This window comes from Varroa jacobsoni, unplaced genomic scaffold, assembly GCF_002532875.2.
Source record: "Varroa jacobsoni isolate VJ856 unplaced genomic scaffold, vjacob_1.0 scaffold_318, whole genome shotgun sequence".
Taxonomy (NCBI): Eukaryota; Metazoa; Arthropoda; class Arachnida; order Mesostigmata; family Varroidae; genus Varroa; species Varroa jacobsoni.
Window position 1 is genome coordinate 83,613 of NW_019213220.1, and position 23,526 is coordinate 107,138.

General features: G+C 45.5%; 1 protein-coding gene across 1 annotated transcript in view; it reads left to right on the forward strand.

The window, feature by feature from the left end:
- The window catches only part of Snoo (Sno oncogene), a 64,428-nt gene that overhangs the window by 34,618 nt on the left and 6,284 nt on the right, over positions 1–23,526 (forward strand). The window contains exons 3-5 of the mRNA XM_022831205.2: positions 9,839–10,197; positions 12,083–12,327; positions 20,352–20,551. Of these exons, the coding sequence (XP_022686940.1) occupies positions 9,839–10,197; positions 12,083–12,327; positions 20,352–20,551 (804 nt within the window). The remainder of the gene's footprint in view (positions 1–9,838; positions 10,198–12,082; positions 12,328–20,351; positions 20,552–23,526) is intronic.

Consider the following 23,526-nt stretch of genomic DNA (forward strand, 5'->3'; position numbering starts at 1 on the left):
TGGTGAGGGTGCGGTGTTTTCGGAACACACGGACAAGTTTGACCAGTAAAAGATCAAGAGGGGGGCCGATGGCCGCTACTACGCTACGACAATTCTTACTGCAAATGCCAGCCAGCATTGCATATAGACGATCCGCTATAAAATAAATGATTGGACAACTGAGTAAGCCCGGTAAGAAATGGGACATACCGCGCCCAGCGGATGTACTAGTACACAATCTCATATTGTTATAATAAGAATGTCCTATTACGCAGTTGTGTACCTTTGTTTCGGTTAGATGTATTTAAAGTTAACACTGCATTGGACATGAATACATGTCCAATATATAGGTAGTACAAGGTTTCGAAGCATGGCACGAGTATCCGATCGATCCGTGAATACCTAGAACCACTGCGTCCATTAAATTAATAACAAATGCTCTTTAGCCAATAATACAGCAACAGCAGTAGTACAGTTATTCCAAATTGTCGGATTGTCCCCTTTTCTGGTTAGCCGCATGCAACGGCGATCGTGGCATTGCGACACCCAAACGACAAAACGATGGGATGACGCTGATCACAACAACGACAATATTCACAGCAGCGGCAGATGCTCGCGGTACACGTCGCCGAACAGCTCGTTAATGATTTCTCTTCAAGACCGCATCCGCTACTTGGTGGCCGTGGGGCGGTGCAGAGGTTACAGCGGTGGCCAGCTGAGGATCGTATCGTTGGTTGGTTACTTGTGTACGTTGGCTATCCGTACCCCGTATTTTGCACTGGACATCGAATTTAGATGTGTGTACGTGTGTGTGCATGTGTATGAGTGCGTGCGGTATCCTCAAACAGGGTTCCGTGCCTGTCCCGTGAGAACGGTGAGATCACGGCTAACAATCACATTGCCGCTGCTGGTACAGCCTCCACTTCTGCTTGCACTTTGGTGGCCACACGTAAAGTAAAACATCAGTCGCATGTTAAACACCCGTGGATCGATAATAGCTAAACAGTGATTTAAAGGACAATACAACGTTTGCCTTGGTTTGGCTACGTAACGTCTGTGATTGTGAAGTGGTAAGGTATTTGCCTAGCGAAGTTGAGAACGCGGGTTCGAAACCTTGGGGAACTCAGCTGCCTGAGGCGTTTTTTTTTTCTTTTTTTCTCCTTTATATGTGCATTTTTTACATTGAACCACTGAAGTGTAATCGTTCTAATTTTTTAAGTTGGATTTGCTAGATAGCTATATTTTGCAAGAACAATAATGGCATTAACTGGCTTTAGCAGGATTTTTTATATTAAAAATAGGTCCGAGCAGTTTTCGTACGAAATTTTTTTTAAAGGTGTACAGTAGAATAGATCCGCATGTAAAAGTAGATAAATACGGGCATGGGAATTATGCATATATCTGTTTCATAGTTCCCTCTTTCTGTTGTAACTGAGAAAATGACTGACACAGGCATTGCTCAGCACTGCAGTCTGGTTCAAACTGGCTCTGTTCCAAACCTTCAATCCAGGCCCCAGGCCCCAGGCCCCAGGCCCAAAGCCCACGGTTCTGCGAACCTTCAGGAAGCTGGCAATCAAGCAGGTCTGCTGTGTCTATGAGGCCTATACATGAGGACCTCGACTGCAAGCCGCTGTTAGTATAGCAGACGATCCACGTCTGCCAGGGCTCAAGGGTAAAGAGAAATAGGGAAACCCGGGGGTAATGCGGCGGGGTCTGAACGGGGCCTAGCCTCTAGAGGCTGTCTCCTGCCACCACCGCCGCCGCTATCGATCGCACAGGGGCAAGGTGCCCCTGAAACCCGAAAAACCCCTCGGGTGCTCTCCTACGTCACCGCCGACTTAGCGGCGCCACATACACGACTGACCCACGAACAACCAAAAGACGAACTTTACCGCTGGCTGCGGGGGTGGTACCATGGCTGAAGCTGACTGCCTTTACCTTAGCCATACAGCCAGCCTGATGATTCGGTGCCAGGCCAATCGCCAGCGGCCAATTGGCCAGCTGCTGCTGGTTGCTACTGGCCGTCCTGTCTACTCTTTCTCGTACGTCGCATGCTGAAAAGTAGACCCAGTCTAACTAAAGCACCTAATCTAAATCTGGCCCTATAGCTGTTATTACATCTATTGAGGGCTTTGGCCCCATTTCTCTTTCTATCTCTTTGTCTGGGGAGGCTTTAGTCTGGCGAAGTTATGCCCGTTCATATGTATCACAGAGTTTAAGGGGCTCTAAATACAGAACTACTGCAGAAGATGCTTCTGCTGAGACGTTAAAACGTAAGGTAAGTAGTGCTAATAGTATCCATATATGTAGATAAACTAATCGTTTCGATCAATTAGGATTTCTCTATTTGTGAAAGATCTAAGCAATTGTTATGGATTAGTTGGAATTTTGCCCGATTGCGCCAAGGTAAATATGACAGATTATTCGAAATGGTATCATTTAAGATATCTCGATAGGGTTTGTGACATTAGTGTTTGCGCTTACAATTATCATCTAGATAACGATAGGTAAATCTGCGAAGTTGAGCTCTTTTTACATTTTTAACAATTGCGATTTTTGACCTGACCTTATAGCCAAGACTGGAAATCGGTGTCCTAGCAAGGAGACGTTCAAATCAACAAGTACTTATATATAATAATACCATCTACTAATCACTGTCAGCAAAATGTTCAATCTTTCATTTTGAGACGTACCGTTTCAAGACAAATTGCTAGACACTACTATTCTCTGCATGTAAGTCTACATAGCGTACTCCTTTAACCTAGGTTAGGTTTGCAAGTAGGGGTCGTCACATGTACATATTTGTCGAGTTAGACAAACCGTCTGCGAAGAGCGGACAGCTGGCGTTCGTTTGGCAGTTTCTTCGCCAGTATAAACCGGTCCACGTTAGTGATTGGACGAGGCATTGGCGCTCAGAAGTTGGTGGCGTGACAAGCCTGAGCCTTGGTGGTTGCCCTAAGTTTAACTCAGTCGGACTCTCTATTTAGACACTAGCTTATGTTATGGCTTTAAGGTGAAGGTGCGGACAGACGATCGTTCAGGCTTTTCGTAGTGGTGGACGTTTTGATGAGGGCTATTTTACTTACTATGCAGGAACCAAACGTATTACCTATGGGGATGCTTTTTCGCAATGGCTGGAGGCCATCTCACAGAATTCTTGCTAGTAAGGGACAGAAACGCGAAGCCTTGTCGTCGGCACGCACCTTTCGAAGCGCATCGACGGTAACAGCACTAGGTCCATTGGTTGCCTTGCTTGCTTTGTGTTGATGCCTTCCCTTTCCTCTCGTGCTGTCAGGGAAAACCAGCGGTTGTCGGGCCTTGGCCTAAGTCGGTCATGTCCTGCTCGTTCGCCAATGCCCCTTTCGCCTCTTTGCGACTGATGATCAGTCTACTGCTGTTGCTGCCGCGACCACTACGACTAGCATCCCTCTAGAGGTAACCCAGGCCTAGGCGTTCTTGCCTTCATCGGAGCAGCAGCCGTCCTCGACACTCGAACAGACCCTGGGATCTGCTACCCGCCTGACTGAACATTCGTTGGCGATGGGAGCAAGTCGGAGCGAGGGCTGGGTGGTTTGGGGGGTTGCTGCCCCTTCTCTTTTTCCTTCTGGGTCGGGGGCGGGGGAGACACGCCAGTTGACGGTAACGGCCGAGACCCAAGCAGCAGCTAGTAGCCGCAACCTGGGTCAAGACTTGGATTGTTTCCGGGAGGGAGGTGCCGTTACTGTCTGCAGGCTCTGCTGGTAGAACGGAGCCAGTCGGCTCTCTGTCACCGACAAAGACGCTGCAAACAGGCCAAGTTGACGGGTCGAGCAGTCTCGAACGGGCCTAAAACCGATGACAAATGTCTGATTGTAGTGTCCTAGATACTTTTGTTTGCTTTGAGCAGGAAGTAACTCGATGTCCAGTTCACTGACCTACCTGACTTACCAACCAGTTAGCTGTTGGAACAGCGAACGATAGACCTTGTCTCGGCTGACCAAAGTGGAGATAAGTTAGCTAGATTCCTATACAACATATAGTGAGAAGAATCAGCACGCTCAGCATTGCCTAAAGCGATTCCCAGTCATTTCCATGTGGTTGATTCAGGACCAAATTGAACAAATAATGATCATGGTGTGACATGATAAGGTAACAATGCCCAAGAATTAGTTATGTCTCGTTGGAACATTTGATCGTAACGTGAGTGATTGTTCCTTATCATTCGTTTTCGATGCAGTGCAATGATTTCATTAGCACCTTGATATAGAACAGCAGACCTATTCGTTTTGCAGCACATCTTGAGGCCTAGTGTGGCGACAGCTGCCGCGTTTTTTGTAGCCATTACGGCTGTCGTGAGCATTTGTAGTTGCAGTCGTATTCAGTTTTATTGTTGACTCATATAGCGCTAGTCGTATCTACCGCTACATGACAACAAGGAGCAGAAGCAGCAGGCATCGCGAATGGTGACTAGTGTCTCCAACGACGCAACGCGCGCGGTGGTTGTGACTGGGTTCGGTATCGACAACTATCCCACACCGTCATACATAGTTCAACCGAAAGACGATTAGAGAGACTGGGTGGACAAGGCCGCTTAAGGTCGATCAAATCACCAGCGTCCTAGAACCAGAAAAAATCCAGACGTTCAGCCAGTTATTGAGCTGGTCAGCCCGCTAAAGTGTAAACCGCGCCACAATCACAACCAATTGTCCTACCGCTGACGTCACATTACACGTGCTGGTTATTGTTATCGTGCTATCTGTTGCTGTTTTTGAGCAACGGCGGCGTCAAGCGCTAATCACTGCCGCAACTACGTCCACCGGCCAACACACCGACTACTACAAAGCCAAGGTCCCTTCGAATCACCATCGCTGTCGCTGGCGTGTCTCTCGCTTGCTAGTGACTGCCTGATCCACTAGACCAGGCGCGGTAGGCCAAAACAACACGCACGAGATACGCCATGCGATGATAGAAGGACACCGTAGCCTTTCAAACGAGATATAGATACAGCCCATAAACAGGCAAGCAGACGTACTGACTAATGGACACATTAATAGGCTCACTGGTTGGTTGGCACTTAAACAGTGCGGCATATTTGTATCCATCCGGGTCGCGGGAGAGACTTTCGATCAAAGCTTGTTCACCAATCAACGTTAGATGTCTATTTCGATCGAATAGAACAAGATAATCTATGATATGTTTGCTATAGTAATAATAGCAACAACAATATCAGCGGTAGCTTTGTGGTCTCATAGAATTATTATTAATTTAGCGTACCATTCGAAGGTGAAATATAACATCGACGGATAGAGAGATTACATAGGTCGATCTGGTGATCTGGGTTCGAATCCGGGCGTAGACACACTGTTTCGCTGTTGTCGTGCTGACCGGGGCTAGCCGTCTGAAGCAATAACTAACGGTTCAAGTAAACAAGTAACCTAAAACAAGAAAAACAGACAGTGGCCATAGTCCGGGTTACTTTGTTTGGCTGCCTATCCAAACAGTCGCTGAACTCAGTATCGATAGGATTCAACAATGTCCCCGTTACAGAAGTAAGGTGTTTTCCTACTAAACTTAAGGACACGCGCTGGTCTTGGTTCGAATCCGGGCGTGTTTCGTGGTGAAGGCCAGCTGTCTGGGATAGTGCTTAATGGATAAGGCGTCGGACGTAAAAGACCATAAACATTCCTTGTTAAGAGTTGAACGGAAAAAGAGAAAGTAGAGAGAGACAGAAATGAAGTGAACGGGCTGTCAATAAATAAACAGACGAGGCGCCGTCGTTAGTTCAAGCAGCGACAGACCGCGTAGTCGATATCCAACAACAGCGACGGCAGGATTGTAGAATGACTTCCACCTTTCCCCTTTCGCTGTCAACGTCGCATATGGGTGGTTGCAGGGTTTCTTGGATGCGCGCACCCTTTTAAATAAAATATCAGCTAACTTTTTCAAAACTTTGCAAATGATCGTAATGGTTTCATAGCAGCAATGAGTAGAGGCGCCTGGATTAACGGTACGCTGCTCCGTTGCTGCGAAAAATCGTTACCCGTGTCGAACATGCACATGCATTAAAAGATTAAAGACGCTGTGCCAGCGTATAGCCGATGTTGTCTGTCGTCGCTCGTCCGATCGGTTGTTTATTCCAGAGTATTCGCTTGTCGTCTGCATGTCGATGGGCTGGCGCTCGACAGGTAACGTGGTGTGAATGTGGCATCGATGCGCGAAAAGCCGCAGTTCCAAACACAAGACCTGTCGACCCATAGACTCGTATGCGGCCGTTCACATTCAGGCGATCGTAAAGGATAAGACCGTCCCAGAGCCGGTCAGACGGCGGCCGTCGGATCTTTCTGATTCTCTGCTGAGGGGGAACGGGCGCCGAAGTGTTGTCCCTCGTTTGCGCCTGGTTTCAGTCATTGTCCGAAAATGTAGACAACATAAAGACGTTGTATTCGGCCATCAGTCACTGTTGGCCTCGTCGTGTTTGCCTTTGTTATTGACCGTCTACGACAATGGCCTTTGCGACGCGCCTATTTACCGTAATGATGGCGCGACCGTCTGACATTTGCTGACCATACTGACAACTACTATACAGTAGCTTAAAGGTGATTCAAGTATGCGGCGACATTTTTGCCTTCACTTCGATAGCAGCGCCGTCAAGCGCGTATCAAGCACCAGCTGCACTGTGGAATAGTCTGGATCGATGCCGCAAAAATCGGAAGAAATGTAACACGCTGGCTATTTACGGCGGAAACGTCGACGGACATAGTGGTAGAACGGCAAGTTCTCATAGAGTGATTCAGTAGTCTATTTGACCCTTATGAACAGCTTATCGTTAGGAAAAATTCTAACGATAGACATAGATGTTGGGTAAGATCGTTGAAAAACCAAAGGATCACAAAAAACTTATTACTGCTGCTGGTGCTGCTGATGCTGCTGCTGCTGTTAGTCAACTATAGTAATAACGGCGCCATAACCGAAAACGGTCTAATCAGGGTTAGGTGACGCCGGTCATCATCATCACCGGATAAATAGCGTGTCGCCAATATGTGACGTATCCAAGCAGCTCCTGCCATTGCTGTGACATAGACAACTCGTGCATATGCTGTTATCGTTGACCAAAACTCAGAGGTTTCAGCTACGTATCGCGCAATGGTGTTGCACAACTACTCTAGGATCTCTATCGCTGTTATTTCTACGGCTTCTCCCGCGACTACAGTGACTCGATATGGATAGCTATGAACGTAAGCTATTCCATGTATTATCGCTCCTCTTTCCTCTGTAGGGTTCCTACTTTCCTCCACACAGTAGGACGTACATAGTTGTTCGAGTGTGTCATCACTAGCGTATAGCTAATCCCAAAACAAGTGGCTCGTTTCGGTGGCTACTGCCGACGTTTTTGTCTCAGTTTCCTCATAACGCAAGCGTGTAGCAACGTTCAGCATTGCTGAATGCTGCTGGCATCATCGTTTCGTCTATTGACTTCAATAACCGCTGCGGTCCGAACCAACAATGATGGCGCCAATAATAGCATCAAGAAGATCATCGGCAGCCATGCTAGTCTCTACCGGCTTTTCGCGTTCGCGATGCCGGTTCCCCATCGCGTTGCCTATCAGTCTGTGATTCGGTCCAAAGCAAAGCGCTGACGAACATCGTGAAGCCGACAGCTGTTAATCGCACGGCTCGCCGATGACGACTACGACGAACCTGATACTGATGGCAGATATCGCCTTTTTTCTTTCTTTCTTTGTTAAATAATCGCGAACACATAAGCACGGACGCGCGCACGGCGACGGACACAAATATGAAGTATAATACCACGTTGCATACAAATGGCGGATGGATTTTAGCGCCAGGCCTTAACAGTTCGGTAGCCTTGCCATTAACTGTGTGAAGTGTCGGTCCTTTTTCGACGTGCGCGGCGGCGCCCAAACCAGCGTAAATGTCGATTCCGGGTGGCGGCGATGCTACTGCGGTCGTTGCCGACGCCGATATTGAGAAACAACTGGGCGACCTGGTGCACTCGGCCCAGCCCAGTGGTAAGGGGTTGTTGTCCCGGATAGCAAAAAACGACCGCAAAAACGAACAAATGACCGCGAAAAAAAGAGACGAGATTTAATTATATTTTAGTGCTACTACTATTGGCGTCGAAGCGTCGCGTCGTGTTCGCCTCTAAAATGAATAGCGTAGCAAACTAGTCGTGGCAGAAAACGGACTAATCGCAATCGTCCGTCTTGCGCTTAGCATCGGTGATAACTCTGCATTATCGGCTATGCCATGGACGAGCTGCGCTTGCTCGTACTGCCATCAGCCGGAATCGCTTCTGATTTGGTGTCGATGCTGCAACGGCACGCCTGTTACGGCGGCGGCAGGCGCGTCTGACTGGCGCCCGTCAAGTTTTCGACGGTATTCGCAGTTTGACGCTGCCCTTGTTCTTGACAGCGTGCGCCCGCTGCTTTTTATACTATTGGATGTATTTTGTTAGCTACTGCTGCTCCTGTTGTTATTGTATATTGAAAGTAAAGTGTTGAAACAAAAGGGAAACTTGATGTCCACCTCACCGCGTTGAGCCGCCCACCAGCCTATGTAGCTCACAGACGGTGAGAGCATTTCAATAGTGTCTAAATACGTCTTCGCCTTTTTGTTTCTAGGTGTACCAGTTCAGCGTCGAATTAAGTTCGAATGACTTACATGATGCTCAGATAGCGGGTCTATCGCATAGGTATTCGTTCGTATTTAACAGGTATCATTCGCTGTTTCACTCAGAGTTGACTGCTTGGCGTGCTTTGTTTTTGAAATAGTCTTTCGAAGCTCTCACTATCCAGCGGGGTCTGACAAGCATAATATAGAAATTAGTCTGCTCATTGACTGTTACACATACTCTGTATTGTTTAAAGCTAACTACAGCGAGTGCTCGATGGCTTGAAATGCTATCCAAAAGTGACATTTCAGGCGCGCGATCGTTTGCCAACGCTGGACTGGTGACATAAAATTGATTAAACTGTTAGTTATTGGCAGAAGCGACTGCTTTTTCGAATGATATCATTGTCATTAATATTCAAGAAGACGGGTCGATGCGACACGGTACAAAAGATTGCACATTGGCTAGCTAGCGTCTTCTTTTTTAGAAATGCTCGTATATAGTAACTTGCTCGATCACCATAGAATAATGTTAGTTTTAAAGCTGTTATTGGTATTGTGCTAACGGGGGGTCGTGGGTAAGCAAGGTCTTTCGGCAAGGGGTTTTTTAATTATCATTTTTATTAGTCAACGGCCTTGTATCGAATTCGGTGTGCGCCACGCTGTGTGCTTTAACAAAATAAGCGACTGTGTTCCGATGCAGTAAACAACGCCTATAGATGGGCAGCTTTCCTGTCTCCGCTATCAGATCGTCACAAGAACGTACCAGCACTCCGCCAAAACAGCTACATGAACAGAAGATGCAGCTGATATCACTTCCGCAATACGGCTTCCTTACTATTACACACTGCCGCCTTAATTCCGCAACGAGGTCCGAGATGGACAAGTCATATGACGAACGAAAATCCAGCAGTATCAGCAACAGCAACGCTATACGTTACGTCTGCACTATCAGGGCCTTCTACTAGCCTATGCCCTATTTTCAACACTAACTGGTGTTGTTTTCCTCAAAGACACTACCGAACGTTTGGTGCTACTTCTCGGTCGGAAACATCTATCAGTGCATATTCAATGTTCCTGTCGCACAGCTTTGAGAAGCGGCACGTCCGCGCGCGAATGCGTGCGTGTTTGTGATTATGTAAAAATTAAATTAAACCTCATTTGCGTGATGCGGAGGGCGCTAACTGATTCAACACTAGCAATAATTTAGCTAATATGTTTGCCTTCTTCTCATCTCGGTCGATTTCAGTGTTCGTCGAGTCCCGGCATCGAGGCGCAAGGCAAGGAGAGGACGGCATCGTGCGAGCCTGTCAACACAAATATCGGTGGGGTTGTTGTGACCGTCGGCGCTGCGCCGACCTCGCCAGTGTCTCCGGCGCCTCCTGAAGACGACGTCGACAACAACGAAGACGATGACAACGATCGACCGACACCGAAAAAGGTCCGCTCAGATGACGCCGCCTGTCCTTCGCTGTCGCCTGCGTCACCGATTAGTTTCACGGCATCCGGAACCCCGGTGGCTGGTACCGCGCTACATCAGCATCCGCTTGCTGCGCTTGGACTCGACCCAGCCGTTTGGTATCAGTGGGCAGCCGCCGCAACGGCTAGGTACGGAAGCAACTCATGCCTTATTAAAATTACTAGTGACCATTCAATCAAAATCATTATTACTGTATCCTTGACGCCTATTTTATCGTGTATATCTAGGGGACATGGACTCTCATTGAACCGAACGACATAGACAATAATAAGTTATGCTTCGGAGTACAAGGTTCATTTGCTTGTTCTTCAAGTGTCCGAAAGGTTCAAGTCCAGTTCTCTTGACTATTCGGTGTAAACATTGTGACAAGACGAAGTAGCTTCTAGGGCATTTCCTATTATAGACGAATTGATGACCCGGAGTATCCACTACAGATTGATATAATTAAAAGTGAAGGTGTTTTGCTACGAAGTACCTAACTTACGATGCATCACTTTCAGCATTAAGTATTGTCGATAAACAGAAATAGCACTTATTAAAGGTCACCTGTTTTAACACGTCTATTTTAGCGGCGACTGCTCTGTTCGTTACAACAAACAAAGCCAAAATCGTTGCTCAATGAAAGATTCAAACAAAGTATCACGAATTAATTGTTCAGCTCCAACTAGCATTAGAAAATGGACCGTCCGGCCGGCCGCTCTTAGATACATATAGATAAAGTTGCGATTTGTTTACCGCAAAAACTAACCTACAGGTTGGTGAGGTCACTAACTGTTCTAGCTTGATTACGTCAGCTGTACAGGGGCAGGTTGCAACAATCAAAAAGTTCACCATGTCAGCGAAACGTGTGAATTCTCAACAATGGTCAAAAACAGATGCATCCTAGAATGGCGCCGAAAACCAGGTCGATTCCCCAGTTGCTGTTATTATCAAAGGCCATTCATTTGGACCGTATCAAAGATTCGATTTTCGTATAATACTGTGCGGCCGTTGATCTAGTGCCTGCTAGTGGACACTGGAAATAAGGGGACGATTGTGTTAAATCGCATTGAAAAACAAATATACTTAATATTTTCTCTTATTTAAAAATATACGCATCATAACGTGTTTCTGTGTTTCGTGGATCATTGTTGTTGTTGTTATTATAATTAATATATATATAATAACTGCATTCTTTATCATAACGCAAAAGCGTTCTCGACCCACAATATTATATTGCGTAAACACTAGAAGGGCACAATTACCCAGATAGTATCTATATAGTATTGCTTTACGATGCCTCGAATCATCCGTACACCTACGTTATCCTACATTATTGTCTCTTGTACCATTGGGAAGCCAGGAATGATCATTTCACAGCCAAAATACAACCTGGCAATGCGAAAACGTTATCCGGCAGTTGGAGGAACATAGTCAGTGTGTGTCAGGGCAAAGCGGAGAATTCCGTGTCCATTGGCAAACTTAGTCCGCCCAGGCTTCACCGGAGCACGACTTGTTCTTCTTAGTCATAGCAGAAACCGCTCGAACTAACCGGCCTAGCGAAAACTAGGAGTCATTTATGGGTAGGCCAGGTTAAATAAGCGGAGTTGAAGTCAAATCGAAGGGCTATGGTGAATTCCGTGCTTTCGATTGAAAGCCTACAAAGGCGAGCAGCTCTATGGATAGCGGGAAATAAGTTAGAATAGGTGTAGGACATGTTCTAGTGAATTTATCGGCAACTCCAGAAGAGTCCAAATCGATATGTCCCAGACGCTACATCACGAGCACGTTAGAGCCCGTCTGTCGTGTTAGGCGCAGCGCACGATAGAGTAAGCTACGCTGACACGGTACAGACTGGCACGTCTTGCTCTAGGTAGTGAAAGGCTGGCAACGTCGATGTTTAAGGCTCCTCATCGGATCACTTCCATCATCTACATCAACTTCGTGAATATTTTATAACGCTGTCGTTTGCTAAGCGAAGGCTATCAAATGCATATAACAATTTTGTAACTTTCATTGCTTTTTGTCGTTCAGGTCATCCGCGTTCAAACCGTGGCAAACAGGACTGTGCGGGATGCTAACCGGCACAGCCTCAGCTATTCCGCCAAACACGGCTACAGTCACCGCCTCCAAGCTATCAGGCTTAACAGCGCCAAACTCATTACATGCATTCGGCGTTGGGTCGCGGACACATCGACGCCTTGCGAATGGCCACTCCAACTCCTTGGATTCGACAGAAGACGCCCTCTCTTCGACGTCGACTGTTAGCAGCATGTCCGGTAAGCATGAATTGCACCTCTCGTAGTGATTAACGGCATGCCAATCAAAAGGATCAAGGAAGAAAAAGCGATGTTCTCTACCGTATATTCCATGGCAGGCCATTTAGGCCGGAAAGGAAGGGAAAGACTAGCAACCAGGTGTCTTCGTGATTACGTTTTCAAATTCAATGGACGCGTCTGATCGCCAACACCTCTACCTCCACCCCGCCCCCTTGTATATTTTTTTCATATTTATCTTTCAAGTGCGGGAAAAGCAGTTTTTCCTGCTTTGTTTAAGTAGGTAAATCTAACAGCTTAAAATGACGGAGGCAAACGTGCAGGATATCAGTACCGGGACGAACAATTCAATAGATTTTCTATTTGTTTGTTGTAACGATAGCGCTGGCCGTACCAGTCGTTGAAGGTTGACGTATGTCAGTGTACAAAATGAAAGCGTCGCATATTCAATCGGTCCATCGCTGACCAGTAATTAACGCTGCCGTACAACATTTTACATTTCTGAGATAGTTGTAAGTTGCTATGACTAAAGGGAGACCGCCGAAAGTGGATCACCTAGTGGACCTTTAGCGGCGCAACCGGCGATCAGGTGCCGGCCATACAGATCTTGGCCTAACAATATCCACGCATTATTGAAAGGTCTCGTTATCCCAGAGTAGCAAAAGGCTCTGGAGTTGGAGCGGTGATGACGTGCTTGTTTACTAAGCTTAAGGGCATCTAAAATGGGCTAGGTTTGGAACTGGCTATAGATACTCTCAGTTTTATACTGGAATAAGCCGTTTCCAATGCTCAACGATGGTTCCGGACCTGAAATTGGAAGCGTTTATTAGCAAAAAGGATGTCTCGAATTGATTCATTAATGGTAAGTAACTACTACATGATATAGTCGTCTATGGCTTATGCAATAATTAAATTGACTTCGCCTATTTTGTTATGTCGCCGTCACTAGTACGTCTCGAGCAAATAAAAATGCAGTTCCGTACGGAAATCAATACATGATAGGTTTCTATAACGAGGACAATGATCGGCCTATCTCCAGTTTAGAAACGAGCCAGCTAGCCTACATACATATATGTAAGGCGTTGCACTATCGCTATAATTCCTGCTCCATTAAGATAAGCTTTGCTAGCATTAGAACCTTTTTATGGCAGCTCATATATTGTATTTTCATATGGTATATGTATGCATACAGTCGATACAAGCAACGATTTTTACTAGACTTATACAGTATAATGGCGTTTTCCTGTCGTTGCTATAGCTGTTTAATGGTTTTATGGGAAGTTTCATTAAGCTGGTTCCCTTCACACAGTTATTGCTTGGGCAAATCGTGGAGTCGGCAGCGACGTACGGCAGTGGTCAACGTGTGGCCTTGCTGTTTAGGGAAACGGTAGGATGGACTAGAAAGCGTGCAGCAACCAAGGCTTTTCTCTTAGCGGGTCTAACCCGCCTCCTCTAAAGCAGTTCGAGTAGCCAAGCTCCAGACACAGAAAGGCAGGAAGAAATAGGCGGGCAGAATTCGGCCTCCAGGTCGCTCTTTTCGCGGGCTTTTGCATCTCAGCTAAGTTATACTTGGTGGTTTGCTGGCTCATTTTCTCGATAGTTGGGCGGTGGCTGTCTTAGCCACCGTCGAATAGCTGGATCTAGAACGATCCCACTTGAATATTTATATAGACATAGCGTGGCCTTGCCCTCCATCTAAAGATATGCTCATACGAAGAACTCGTACAGACCTTCCTAACTGTATAGCTAAATCGTCTCGTACAGACCTTCCTAACTGTATAGCTAAATCGTATCTAGTCAGGCCCGTTTTATGACAACATGTGCCTTAGCCTTTCCTACCTGTATCTTAGTATCATCTACGTTAAGTTATTAAGAACTTTGTTTTTTTTTCGTGTTGAGACTCATTCTGTCAGAGAATATTGGGCACGAAGGTGTTAGGTTGCAGTAATATATTTCATCTAATGATCTGCGAGTTCTCTGCGTGAAATACGAAATGGACGTAAAATGCTACTATTTGATTATATTCGAGTGCAAGCTTGACAAGCCTTATGAGGATGCTACCATACACAGTGGCCTGTAAGTCCTTCCACCGCTCACAGGCTTAAAACTTTTCCCTTTTCAAACGATCCCTTTACTCTAGTTCGGGCGAAGTGGTTTTCGATCACCTTTATCCGCAACCAACGAGAAATAAATCCAGTCGGTTTTGCTCATTTTGCAGATTTTGCTCATTAATTTTGAAACATTTAGCATTAGGTGTCGGGGGCAAAGTGTACGTGTGTGATGGCATTCTGCATTGTAAATAATACATATATATATACAATATATATATATGCAAGATAACAGCCGTAGCTGCGTGTTTGGCTTGCAAGCCCAACAAAAGTAAAAAACTTAAAGGCAGCTTATTTAACTATAGTTACTCCCTCTTGTGAGCTAACTAGAAAACTAAATATACATTCCACCATAAAGTTAAACACACAATCATGTCGTTATTTATTATAAATCTCTTTTATGCTGTCCGAGTTGCCGTTTTCACAGGCCTTACTGTCATATACCCCCCAAGTCGTATTAAAAAACACATCGTTGTCGTTGTATCGTCCGCCGCGTGTCACCAAATCGCAAGCAGAGATCCGATAGTACAGATCCACAGGTATCGAGGACACACAGTGTCACCCAAGCTAAATCTACCTTATACAAATTGCACCCCCTTCTGACGCTTCAACGACAGACAGACCAATCTCAAGCGGCAGCAACTCCCTCGACTCTCGTACGCTAGGTAGACAAAGAGATAAACTCGGTAATGAATTTCATAAAGCGCCGATAAGTCTCGTTTTTTAGAAGAATCGACCACAGCGAAGCGGGAATTGTCTTGCGCTTGAAATACGAACATGGGCTCGTATTTATAAATCATATGCCGTAGTAATGCTATCATGATAACGGTAGAGAAGAAAAATGCAAGCAGGGATACACGAAGTAAACATTTCTTGGAGAAGGGACTTCCTGTTTATTGTCAACATCGTCGTTTTGCAGTCCGTCGCCCTTATCATTCGACAATGGCACTATCCAACCTATAGAGTTCATCCAGTAATTATCATTTGTTCATTGTAGCCTGCGTCTACAGGGGTCGGCATCGTCTGTGTTGCTTTTATAAATATACATGAAATAATCTGAGCTTAAAGGCAGCTTCCTTAGATGGACATCTGCGAATCTCGTAACGATACCTTTAGATAACGACGCCTTATCGTGACGCCACTATTTTGGAAGCTTTACAGCCTGTTCCTGGGATGATTAACTTGTGTGGCTAAGATGGATGGAATACCTGCGGTACGTGCGGCTCAACGCAAAGTGCACCATCCAGCGAAGATTTTGAGTCTCCGTCCGCGTCCAATCAAAATGGAGTAATGAATTCACCTAGGTACCTATGAATCATTTCGCATTAGATTCAAGAGCAAGTTACTGATTGAACCGGGACCGGGCAAATTCGTCACTGCTCCTGAACTTCAACAGAAACCGAATTGAATCTGCCCTTAAATGGGTTGCTACCCTCTAGGGTAAAAAAAGAACCCTCTAGGGTTCTTCCCAAGATCTTTAAGATGCGACTCTGTGTCCACGCGCGAATTAAGTTGACATCCCCTATCGACCCCTTTTTCCATGTGACGCCAAAAGTGCCACCAAGTGGGCGTGGTTGGATTGTTTTCATTGCTGCCCAGCCACCACCAACGAGGCCATAGTAGTCCATAGAGTCATTCTTGGCATATGGCGGCCATGTTGAGCCGCAAAGAGATAGAGAGGTCATCTGGAAGAGTCAAATCTACATTTGAAATAAGAACAAGTGAACTTCAACACAAAAATAGTCAGCGATAGCACGTATCACATCGATTAGACTAAGCGGACCGATGCAGGTGGTGCCACCATCACGCGGTATTTTGGGCTCGAATTCGAACCTCGAAACACTTCGTTTCATGCTGGGAGCCAGCCGTCTGATGGGATATCTAACGGAACCCATCGGACCTAAAGCTCGTGCGATCTTAGGTTCCACCGTCATCGCTGCAAGCCAGGTTTAAGTCGCCTTGGAACAACTGTTACCTATCAGTATAGTCTCTTTGTTGCTTGTATAGAACGCAGTGGACAAATTGAAACGTATATCAAAACTTCATGTATTTAGCTGCTCCTTGTGCTTAACTAAGCTAGTATGATTTTGCGTCGGGCGATTCGCAGCGGCATCTGTGTCGAGTTTTCTTCTTGCGTCTTTGTGATAAAGCTAGTAGAGGTAATAACGTTTATCGTGACGACGGCGTCCGATAGACATGCGGAAAACGAGGAACCTTGTTGCAGAATATACTGTTTTACCTTTCCTATGGGGGGCGGTGGTTAAACCACGACAAAGATGCTGCCACGCCCGTGGCTCAACAAATCAAGCAGAGCTGACGAGGTCTGCGTTATAATGAATTTAATGATCAACCTACAGGGCTGCTCATAGTTGTGTGCTGGTCCTGGGACCAACGCCGTTTGGCCCAGGCAGAAGCTGCTACATCGCAACAAGGCTGCTATCCGTCTGCCGTTGTTATTTTTGCAGCCACTAGCCTAGGTGAAAACCTTTATCGGGTACACGCTAGGTTGTGCAGTTCATACTCAAAGCGTGTATTTGAGCGGGACCATTTAACTCGTCTAGCTTTTTGGCTGGCCCTTTCCTGTTAGCGATTGTTAGCTCTAGCCTATGACAAGAGCTCAACACAGCTGCCATAGATAGCTACGGCTGTAGTTATATTGAAGGTGTCAGAAAAGATCCTGATGGTGGTCGTCAGATACACATGTACTATACAGGGTGATCGGAAGTGACGAAAAAGAAACGTTCTCGAGGACGCCAGCATTTGTTAACCGATCACATTGGCCTAATTGAAATGGGAAACCTATAGCTCAACCCTTTTGTTTGTTTGTTTGTTGTAATTGCGATAAATGGCAAACACCATCCATAACTGCAGCAATCGCTATCAAGTACGTACTGAATATCCTGTAGCACGTAATCTGTTGTCATGACCGTATCAGCTGTTTGCTTGATGTAACGAACAGGGTCCCCACAGTGGCAGGTAGGCTCGCATGCGGTGCGGTGCTCAGTCAACCGGACGGTTATAATAACACTAAAACGATAAAAATAGAGTTCACCGCGAACATCATCTCCTTCATTACAGTCGCCCAACGAAGATCTCTTCGCTCTACTAAAGATTTCGGGGGGATTTCATTGTCTGTCCTGCCATTGGCCTTACCACTACCGCCGCCACTTTTATTGTCACTTATGTTTGCTAGTTGGTCTAGATAACCTGTTTGACTACGAGTCTGTACCAGTTTATCAGCGACCTTTTGCATTCTAGTGCAAAACTAATCATATCATCAATAAGAATAATCCAGCGTGATTACTGTTATTATGGACAGCAATCGTATGTATGAGTCTGCAGTTCGAATCACAGACACTTTCTAGCCATCGCCGTTCAATCGGAGCTGGTGGTCGGCCGTAAACTAATCATTGGTTGATTGGTGATGTTGCTACTCTTCACGGCATCATGGGTTGCCTTCCTGCCTCATGTCCTTCCATTATGAGACCTTCAGCTAGCTATATTAATGCTACGGCCAGCCGCAATGAGTGAAGCGACCGATTGCCATGCCCAAAAGACCAGAGCGGCCACCAGTTGGCAAGAACTTCTAGCTTAGTCCAATCAAAGCCGCGCGACGTTTAGCAGTCGGAAGCCGACGCAAGCAGCTGCGTCAAGCGCACTCATAGGGAGTATATATGGTGGCATGTTTGCTTCTGGCGAAGGCCAACTCTGGCCCTTTAGGTAACTAACTAGATGACTAATTCCTTCACAGTAATCTAAGCGCACGTTAAAGATGTACTCGCAGACCAAAAAAGTGCCCAGACGAAGGTAAGCGGCGGGCGGACAACCTTGAGGAACACCATAGGCCCCGATCCCGATTCTGCTGCTATCAATAATTCTAGCATAACACAGCGGGCTACTGGGTGTTTTGCGTTGCGTCAACAACTATAAAGCTCAACGTAGAGAACTGCGATGGCCGCGATAGCCTGCAGAGTCCAGCTGATGGCACTTTGACGGTTGTTGTTCCTTCTCAGCGCTGCTATTTTTAGCAGGACCGTCTTAACCAGGCTAAGTCCGAAACCACTGCACTTGACTATTGTGTCGGTCTGCGATGTTCGCTAGTACGGACATGAAGCCAGACAGACTCTGTCAACGATCCTGACGTTCATCGCGTTTTCGCTTTATTTCCAGCATTCGTCACTTAGTGACTGGCAATAGTAATAATGGCGGTGCGGCCCAGCTACCGCCGCCGGGGCAGCGACAACGTCAAGAAACGCAACAGGCGAAGCTCTGTAGAATAAATTCTTGTTTGGGATGGTTCCGCTAGATTTTTCGCTATCGTATGTTCGCTTAGTGATGGGCTACTGGGTGTCTCGCATTGGGCTTGTCAACAAATGCATCATGGCCTTGTGGGTCTGATACCGAAATGTTAGTCAATATGATAGTTGAGAACGCTTGTCGTAAACAGTAGCAGTGCATAGCCGTACCATTTTCTGCAATGATCATTGATAGCAATAATCTTACATTCTCTCAATGGTTATGAGAGTAAGCCAGGCGATTGGTAGTGAAAATAATAGGGTAGCAAAAATCATCGTGGTAGGGTTAGTGGTGGCCTGCAACCTTTTTTTTTTATGGTTGTTGGAATACTTGTTAATACCTTGCTTCTTTGTATCTGGTGATTACTCGTTTAACCCAAACAGACTGATGATAGGCAAATTATGCTTAAATTTCGCATCATTTTTCGCCATGAGTTTACTGTTATTCAAGAGAAAAATAGTTTTTCTAGTATGAAACATACGATATGAACGCCTGCCCGCTACAAAAAATAGCCCTTCACCTTAAATGCTATATATATATATATATATATACGATCAGTATAATACCCACGTAGTATCTTAATGGGTAACTTTCTAAGATTCTGCTTAGGTTCGAATTTCGTATTGACACAGGGTTTCGTTTCATGCTGGAACCCATCGGTCTGCAGTAGCGCCTAATAACTTCAGTATTGGAAGTAACTTGTTTTTAAGGTACGACAAATCACGAACTAACGTTGCAAGGCGTATTAGAGTATAGTAACACTAATCAACAGAAAAGCAAAAAAAAATACTTGATTAACCCAAATACAACTATAACCCGTCCAGTTCTTATATATTATAACAAAACAAGCAGATTACGATGGTTTCTCTGATGTGTACACGTTAAGGCGCGATTCAATATCGAACCTGAGTCGCCAAATGGTTACCGACGTATTTCCGTTAAAGAATTTCCCATGTAGCCCATGGATCAAATCTGGCCGTCTCGCAAGTCTTTTTTGGAAAAATACGCCCTTAACAGTGACGTAAGTGATAGGATAGGCCACAGTGGCTAACGCAGAATCGATTTAGATTAAGCGCTGAAGTTACTGATAGCTAAGGTAAAAAAAAAAAAAAAAAAAACGTTTTTTATAGTAAAAATATGTTGGCTTATTTCAAATATCGGGTCGGTAATCATGGCACATGCAGTTGTGGAATACTGTCCTCACCACCGACAACGAGGTCAAATCTATTAGGGCCACGCGAATCAAAAGCTCGGGTGTTTCAAGTGAAATTCATCATTCTTACCTTCATTACATCGTACAGCATACCCGCTTTGTGTAAAAATATCAATAATAATCATAGTATCAGTAAACACAAGTAAGTATATCCAGGCTGAAACTTGTATGTGTATTTTTTTTATAAGCGGTTTTTTAAATGTCACGAGACTTTGGCCCCATTCTATACCCTATCTATGCATATATACGTTAGTAGGAATATATTTCTGATTGTTTACGTTAGTTATTATTATTGGAGTTAACATCTATATTATACTGTATTTTGTAATACTTCGTCTATAGTTAACACGGCTTTGTTTTGTACTGTTTATGCTGCTTCTGTTGTATCCGTGGCGATCGTCTTATTTCAGGTGCTGAACTCGATGAGCAGCCGTATTCGCCGGCGTTTCTGTATCAGGCCAGCGACATGTCGGGCTTACGGCGAGTGCTGGAGCAGCATAATCTCAACGCAAAGGCTTGCAACGACATTCTCGTCGAAGCATCGAGAATGGTTTACGGTTATCAACAGCTAGTGGACCATCTAGCGCGTCAGAAGAGGCAACTGGAAAAGGTCGGTTGGGCCTGATTACGTCAGGTCATCAAGATGACGTCATCATCCATTAAATAAACGTTAGCGACGAAAGACAAATCACGCAGCAATAACAAAAAAAGAAACCTTTCTGCTTTGCGGTTACCCCTTCGATAATTTACTTCATTATCGAATTTTACTATATTTTACCTTATGTTGTCTACAGTCTGTTCGCAACTAGTAGTTTTCTCCAGGCCCATACCTATCGCCCCTGTACCTGTCGGCGATAGCAACTTACCGGTGGAACAGGTCATAGAGAAATACCACGAAAACAAGGTGTTATCCCTAACTCTACACTAGGCTAAGTTAGCCTTGACACTTCTTTAGCACAGTTACTATACTTCTGGCTTATTATTAGATGCCTAATTCGTGCTGATTCCTTATACTTTCTTTGTACAGACCTTTTGCTTGCGTCGAAGATCCACCGCTCACAATCATAATCGTTGTTACACGCGTAGCAACAAAGGTCCCAGCAGAATGTCAACCACAATACATCGACTGCCAACTTCGCCGCGTCCTTAACGCGCGTCACCGTCTAGCCTACCTGGTGGCGTCACCTGACAATGTTATTAGCAATATCTAGTGATACGCGCACCCTCTTTATCTGCTATAGAATGTCTATTACATTATATATGGGCGAGTAAACGCGTTTTGACCACACAACAACAACAAGTGCCGCTTTCGTTGGTGTTAACTGATATATAATTGGCATCTCTCTGGGGCTGCCAGCAGGGAGTTCCATACAGCTGTGGACTCTGTCCCGCTGGGTTTTAATGCCTTGCCCACATTCGAAGTCGTATACAAAACGTTGTTGCTATCCATAGACTACGGAGCACTGGAAAATGCTGCCGGTATTGCAATGATCCTTCGGCGTACTTGTCAGATGTTAGATACTCATCCGGCGGCCGCCATCGTGTTAACTAGTCAAGCATTGATCTCGTTGTTGTTACTATTGTCGTTACTACTGCACTCGTTAAAGCTCACCCCTTCGTCTAACAACGACAGCCGTCATTAGCTCGACCCGGCGACGATTCGCTTCTGCGTAGCAATAGCTGCGATTATAATACATTGATACGTTGTCCGGCTATCTCCTGGCTGAGTTGCCGATCACCAGACGGCTACTGCCTGCTGATACTGTTACCTAGTTACTGGATTGGTCGCTTTGTTTAGATCAGCTCGTCTGTCGTGACGATGCCGATTTGAAGCTGCCAGACGAAAAGATATCGTCGATAGCGGCCCGGGAACGCGGTTCAACTCACAGCGCCCATGACGGTGTTGTCGGGACAGGGAACAAATAGACGCCACTAAGGCACGACGCCGCTGCCGTATATCAGAAGGAAGTGGTACATAGTTACACTATCTCGCGATATAATTATAGAAGATATAAAAAAACATTAATTGAGTGATGAACTAGTAGAGGAACTGATCCGATTGTATCTACGCTTGACTCTTCCCGTGTCGTTGATGCTGACAGCGTGTTCGAAGAGAACGTCTCAAAACGTGAGCTCAGTGAGCGTAGTCAGACCTTTACTGAGGCTAATTAATAAGGTCAAGAGCAATTTGTTGATTGATACCTTGCCACAAGAGACATGGCTCTCGTTCGCTTGATGTTTGTTCCAGTCTCCTAGTTTGCCCTTCTGCATATATGTATAAATATATCCTATAACTTTAATAATTAAAGTTAAATAGTAAATAGATCACACTTGATGATCAGAAAAAGCAAACTACTAACGGTATGTCGCGTTAGTTTAACGTTCGAACGTTGCTTGTTGATCTCCAACCGAACTCTGTGTGACGGAAATCTATCAGCTCCACAGCCTCAACGCCGTCTTTCGCCATCCGACGTGCATTGTTCGTCAGATCCTCGTACAGTTGATCAGTGGATCATCCCGCATCCTTGTGGACCCCCAGTGACTAGTACGTTCAGTGTTAGCCGTAGGAAGACAGTCGGTTGAATTCGCAAAGCGCACCTAATAACAGTTTTTCCTATCTGCCTATATAAATCCCATATCGCTCGAATGGGTCGGTCCGACGTATTTCGCTATCCAGGTATTGGGTCACCTGTCAAACTCCAGACCTTACTCAGTTCATATACATGGCCCACACCATTTCTTCGTTTAGCTCTTTGCCGCTTCAGTAACCGGAACGCCAGTTTACTTTTAACAGAATGTAGTCTAGAAGAATTACGACACGTTATAAGGGATTGGACCTGAAATCTAAAAATTCACGTGTCTAGAATCGGCTATTACGTTAAATTATAACCTCATTGCTCTGCGTTAATAAACGTCCCAAAGGGGACAAATAAGACTAGGAGATAAGGCAGTTCCTTCTTTGTTATTAAGTATGAAACAGAAGATTTGTGTGCCTTCAGTTTCGAGCTAAATTTCTCAAAGGGAAATCCACCACATGCGCACTATCCGCTCCTGGAAAAACTCGATGGACTTTATGGCTGTATGGTTTACCCATGTTTTGCTAGCAACAACCCTCCTATATCTACTGCTGTTGATCTCGTTGCCACATTACCGCTACGCATCTGCGGGGCAGCAGACGGGCATTAGTTCTATCTGCAAGTTTGCCTTCAGAAATACGCTCAAACACGTCAGTGAGATCACTAACTACCCAGAAATATAGCTGATTGACTGGGCCACGCTGGTGCTGCTAGCCGACGTAATGTATTTCAATGACTTTGTCGATCTTTTTCCCTCTATGCAAGTCATCAGCCGTTGGCTGGACTCGCTCCTTCGACTGTTTATTCGCTGAAACCATGTCAGCAGAAGCGAAAGAACGTCGGTCTTTATGAACCTGTTACTGGAACAGTGTTGGACAGCGTATGCGATCAACAGTTGACAAACGTCCACCGATGACCTCCTCTCGGCCCGTTGCTGCTATCGCCATCGTTGCCGAGACTGGCTTTGCCCAGATAAAATGATCGTTGTCACCATTACTACTAGCAGTAA